Genomic DNA, 6033 nt, shown 5'->3' with positions numbered 1-6033 from the left:
CAAAGCAGGGGGATTCCTGAACTTCTGGCAGAGAAAAAAACAGGCGCAAATCTGTGAGGGCCTCAGAGACCAGTGACCCTCCTGTCGGGGCACTTGACCAAGAGGGTAAAGCCAAGAACATGGTTTTCACTCCAGCTTTGTTTACAATCTGCATCTGTAAGGTCCCCTGCAGGCTCCAGCACAGCATCTCCAGGTGTGAAAAAGGAACAACATCAACCCCGCGGAGGATGCTGCAGGGAAGTGGGCACAGGGACAGGATTCTGCCAACGCAGAGCATTAGGCAAAAGATGTCAGAACCGCGGATCCATTTCTGGTTACCAGAGTTTAGAAAGCTTCTACACACAAATGTCTAGACAGAGGGTAGGAAACGGATTAAAACATGTAGAATGCAAAGCATAACTATATCCCAGACTCGGTCAGCCAATGCAAGAAATACAATCAAATCCTGAGGCGTGAAAAATGGGGTATTTCTCTTAGGTTGCCAAAAAATCCATTTTATATTGTCTGCTACAATAACACGTGCTTGAAAAGTTAGGATTAAAAAAAAAAAAAAAACTTTTGCTTAGGGATGATCCTTCAAACAATTTGTCTATATTTTGACTGACTAAAAAAGGGGTATCAAGAAAATTCCAACATAAATTCCACAAAGATAATAAGAAAAAAAGCAAATATCCCAATTGAGAAACAGGCTAATATTACATAAGGAACATAACTGTATAAACATAATTTTTATAAGAAATAAAAATGGTAAGTATAAAAAATGAAAAATCTCAGTAATTAGAGAAATTCAAAACCAAATAACATTTCCCTATCAAGGAGGCATTAAAACAAAGAAAATCAATAACATCAAAGTAGATTCACTGGAAGGAAAATAAATTTGTATACCTTCTGGAGGGCAATTTGGCAATATTTACATAAATCCTTAAAAACCGACAGGATTTTTTGACAAATAATACAACTTATGGGAATTTATCTTATAGAAATAATTATAGCAGGGAAGAGCTGGCTGCAAGCATCATCTGTAAAAGGGAATTTGTAAAGAATCTGATGTCTACCACGAGGATTTATTAAATAAAACGGCTGTGTCCTCAGCAGAGAGCTATGCAGCCATTACAGTGTGTCCAGTATCTCTCTGTCCCCAAGATGTTACTGAAATATTACACAGGAAAAAAAGTTGGGTAACTAAAACAAACAAAAAAGTGCACTTATGATCCAATTTGGCAACTCTATATACATCTATTTAAATACTCATCTGCATATATATATGCAAAGGGACAGAAACAAGGCCCTCCCAGATGACGGCGGCTGTCTGTACAGCTGAGACTGGGGGTATTTTTAAATTTTTTCCCTTTTATTTTCTGAGGTTGCTACAATGAAACATATTGCTTAGGCAATACAAAAAAAAAACAAGAGTATTTCTTAATATTAAATTAAATTAAAAGAAAGAGGAAAATAAAATTCCAAAATAAACTCCCGAGAGTGGAAGCAGGAAGGAAGAGCCCCAGGCCCAGCACCTTCCCGCCGAGCGACCACCCGCACAGCAGGGGCCGCCATCCCCAGCCGACACCAAGTCTCCACGTCCTGACTTGCACAGCTCCATCGGAAGATGCGCTCCGAGGGAGGGCAGAAAAGTGGTGTTTCAGAAAACGTCCCATGTTTCTTGAAGAACGTAAAAGGCAAAGATATTTAAATTGGGCTTCATTACACACCCATGTACCTGAAGTGAAAAAAACAAGTTCTACGTAGTACCTAGTGGGGAGATGGGACCCCAAACCACTGGACCGAGACAAGAACCACATTTGGAATGGCCACAAGGGAGATCTGGCAAATTTTATTGAATTCAGGATCTATTTTCAGGATTCTACTGCAATACTTACTGCATAAAAAAATGTTAAGAAATAGTGTGAAAAAATAACTGTAAAATGCAATACATATTATATAAACTCCAAAGGATTCTCCACGTGTTTCAATGCCGTGAATTCAAGCATCTGAAGTCCTGCCTCCTCCACCTCTCTTGGACCTGGGCCATGGCTGCACGTCCGTGCGCAGCTTAGACGGTGTATCTTCTCTCTCCCTCGTGCTTTGCCTTGTGGTACTTCACGTAATCACTATGCAGCTCCTTAAAGACGTCTCGGACCCCCGGCTGCAGCGAGGCCCGCAGGAACTGGATGTCGGGCTCAATGCACAGGTCCAGGATGAGGTAGATGCCCTCCTGCAGGAGGCCTTTCACCGCCGGATACAAGGTGACCTGGGAGAGGGGGACACACTCACTTCTCTGTGAGCGCAAACAGGCAGGTGCCAGACCCTTGAGGCTCTGACAAGGGATTCCAGCTTCTGCCACCAACTTGAGAAAAGACATTCCTTTTAAAATGTCATTTTGCTCGTAAGTGAAACAACTGACTATTCATAAACTTTTAAGTTTATATTTGGGGGAAACAGAGGCCAACTCAAGCAAACAAAAACCTGAGATGGAGTAAAACATCATGAAATCACAGGGGCAGCTTTGCTATTCAGTGAATGATGCCTCCGCACTTACCAGAGGCATTTAAAAACTTGAATCTTTAGATTTAAAAAATCTTATGGTAGGACTTCCCTGGTAGCACAATGGTTTAGAACCCGCCTGCCAGTGCAGGGGACACAAGTTCGAGCCCTGGTCCAGGAAGATTCCACATGCTGCGGAGCAACTAAGCCCGTGTGCCACAACTACTGAGCCTGTACTCTAGAGCCCACGAGCCACAACTACTGAGCCGATGTGCCACAACTACTGAGCCCACATGCCACAACTACTGAAGCCTGCATGCCTAGAGCCTGTACTCCATAACAAGAGAAGCCACCACAATGAGAAGCCCGCCCACCGCAACGAAGAGTAGCCCCCGCTCACCTCAACTAGAGAAAGCCCCTGTGCAGCAACAAAGACCCAACACAGCCTAAATAAATAAATAAATAAATTTATGGGGAAAAAAAACTTATGGTAAGAGCCACCTGAACACTGTGTCATATTCTTCCTCGTGGCCAATCATGTTGGAAGCTCTACTAACTATGGGATGAGGGTGGCAATGTTGCCACCTCCCCCCAGAGCAGGGCAGGTAGGCAGTGGCTCTGACGCTCTCCAACCGGATCCCTGATAGATCCCGTCACGTGGCTCAGTGTCAGACGTGACTTATAATAGATATTTTTGCTTCTTTCAACAATAACACAATGGGCCCTAAATTCCTAGCTGCCCCAGAATGGTTTAATCGGTCCCTGTGTCCAAAGATGCAAGCCTTCCTAAAAATCTGGGTTAACCAAAATCTGGGCCACAGCAGGAGGAGTGGCAGCCCAGCTCTGGCGTGGCTACATCGGCTACTGGCACAAACTTTGCAGATCAGAGATTCAGGCTGGTATGTGGACACAGAGGCCAGGACAGCAGGCACTACTCACCCTGCCAGAGCCTCCCAGGCTTCAGCCGGACCTGGGCAGGGCAGAGTCTGCCCACTGCGGCAGCTGCAGCCAGAAAGCAGCAGCAAGGTTCCGGCTGACAGGCCTGGCGTGTGGCCAGTTCTTCCTTAGTGTCCTGATGACCTAGGAGTTTCATGCCTCTCTGCAGACATGCAGCTTCCGGAGAGGACACATTTTATTAACTAGGAGAAGCATGATTCACCAAGGCAACCTCCAGGAGACAGAGTCCTAAAGAGGCGGTTTGTTTCTGCCCCTAAGACGATGCTGTTGTTCACAGATATGGTTATTTTCACACAATAGCTCAAAAAACATCTGACAGATGATCATCTTAATTAAATTTTACCGTTTTATAGATGATAAGAACATTCAAGGGCCACAGGAGGAATGGCTTGTCTGTGATTCCATACTAAGGTATTAGGGAGGGAAAGAAAAAATAAAACGGACAAACTGAAACCAGAAGTCCTTAACCTCACTAGCTGGGTGAGGGCTTGCTCATTCATTCACTGAATCACCACTCACTAAACAAATAATTCCGTTTCCAAAGGCAAAAAGAGGTGCAGTAATTTCCCCAGTGGCAGCACTGAGGTCTGAACTGGGCATCTGAGTCCAAATGTCACAGCCCTTTAGCTGGTGTGTCTCCTTAATGAAGTACAGCCCGGAGCACGGGGAGGGGGAATGGGACAGCAAGGCCGGTAGTATCAGGACAACACAACCCCTTCGCATCTTTACGTTAAGACAGATTATTTGGAAAACGGGAAAAAAAGTCAATTTCTACAACGTTACGGTCACTGGCCAACGAATGGTAACATCTCTAAGTTAACCTAAAAGGACCTTAGGCCAGGGGAATAGTGCAAACTATTTTACTCTAAGCTATTGATATAGAGGGACAGTTGTAAATCTGATCTACAGGTAAAAGAGAAGATAAAAGTGACCGTAACTTCCCTGACACTTCTCCAGGGTGACACATCTCTGCGTGGAAGGAACAAAGTCTGTAGGAGCGGCTGCCCCTCCTGCCCGAGGCCGTCTCACTGTCATCGGCCCCAACCACCGAAAGACCTTTACCTACGCTGCCCGCTGCTGAAAAACTTGCCATCTAGCCTGTAATTAAACTTCAACATGTCTTCCTGGTCTAGAAAGATTTATGGCTCTCTCAGTAGAAGCCTCTAATACATATGGAATACTTTCTTCATTCCCGATTTTAAAAACAAGTAAGAGTTAAAACGTAGACTGTCCTGCCAGTGGATTCTGGGACGCAACAGCCTCAGATAATTCCCAATGCCTTTGGCCTTCAAGATTAAAATTAAAAAATAACAGGTAAGCATAAATTAGACACGAATAATGAGGCTGGCAAACCAGAGACTTTTCATAAAGTAAATCTCAGAAGAATAATCAGTGACTTCAGGGTTCAAATCACAGCCTCCGCTCTTGGCCCTTGGGTAAGTGATATTGCCGTGTCTCATTTTGTTCTTCAGTGAAACAAAAAATCATACCAGCTCGGACTTCCCTGGTGGCGCGGTGGTTAAGAATCCGCCTGCCAATGCAGGGGACATGGGTTCGAGCCCTGGTCCGGGAAGATCCCACATGCCGCGGAGCAACTAAGCCCGTGCACCACAACTACTGAGCCTGTGTGCCACAACTACTGAAGTCCGTGTACCTAGAGCCTGTGCTCCACAGCAAGAGAAGCCACCACAATGAGAAGCCCACGCACTGCAGCGAAGAGTAGCCCCCATTCACAACTCGAGAAAGCCTGTGCACAGCAACAAAGACCCAACCAGCCATAAATAAATAAAATAAATTTATTAAAAAAAGAAAATCATGCCAGCTCGTATTCCAGCAAAAGCTCACATATTAATGACTTGACTGCTTGGGAAACAACAAGATTCTATAAAAATGTTAAATAATTGCAAGGAAACCAAACCCCAAGCCCATATCTCATTCAAAGGACGACCTGCAGGGGCCCTTGTATGCGGCCCCAGTTCCTACACACCCCACCCCCCCGACCCGGCCAACCGTCCGCCCACGTGACGGGTATCTCCACTGGCTGAGGGATTGGGGCCGGGGCTGTGGAAACAACCTGAAGCGGGGTCAGGATGGAAGCTGAGGCCACACCAGGCTTTCTAAGGAAGCCCATTCACACGACCCTCCCTTGAGAAACGCCAACACCTCTAATGGAACACATTTAACCAGTGGCTCGCCACCATTCTTACGAGATTTACAAAGGGGGGTATTCTATTGAGAGCAAGATAAACGATGTAACTGTGTATCTATACCTGCACAAGGAGACAGATAATACACCTGAACACACTACTTTAAGAGTGTGACGTTCCATTTAAACAAGTAAGACACGAAGTCTTGTAACGAACTTACTATACAGGTCACGCGGGGTCTTGTGGAACTGTGAAAATAGCACACTGACACTCCAAAGTGAGATCACTGTTGAAGAATGAATGAATTATCCAGAATACTAAGGCCAAAAGTCAGATTAGTTGGGACCAGAGCGTTTAATCCAGTTGAACAAGTCTACTGGGGTCTCCCCCAGGCCATCTGCCTGAGCGTCGGAGAGCGGCCCCATGAGCCCCTGCTGCTGAGGGACCC

General features: G+C 45.4%; 1 protein-coding gene across 1 annotated transcript in view; it reads right to left on the bottom strand.

The window, feature by feature from the left end:
* Positions 1-1382: 1382 nt before the first annotated feature.
* Positions 1383-6033, bottom strand: part of URB2 (URB2 ribosome biogenesis homolog) — a 10348-nt gene continuing 5697 nt past the window's right edge. Inside the window, exon 4 of the mRNA XM_029201280.1 lies at positions 1383-2248. Within this exon, the coding sequence (XP_029057113.1) occupies positions 2051-2248 (198 nt within the window). The 3' untranslated portion in view covers positions 1383-2050. The remainder of the gene's footprint in view (positions 2249-6033) is intronic.

This window comes from Monodon monoceros, unplaced genomic scaffold, assembly GCF_005190385.1.
Source record: "Monodon monoceros isolate NGI ecotype Baffin Bay Population unplaced genomic scaffold, NGI_Narwhal_1 Super_Scaffold_4, whole genome shotgun sequence".
Classification (NCBI taxonomy): Eukaryota; Metazoa; Chordata; class Mammalia; order Artiodactyla; family Monodontidae; genus Monodon; species Monodon monoceros.
The sequence above is the reverse complement of the archived record's forward strand: the minus strand, read 5'-3'. Positions and strand labels throughout refer to the sequence as shown.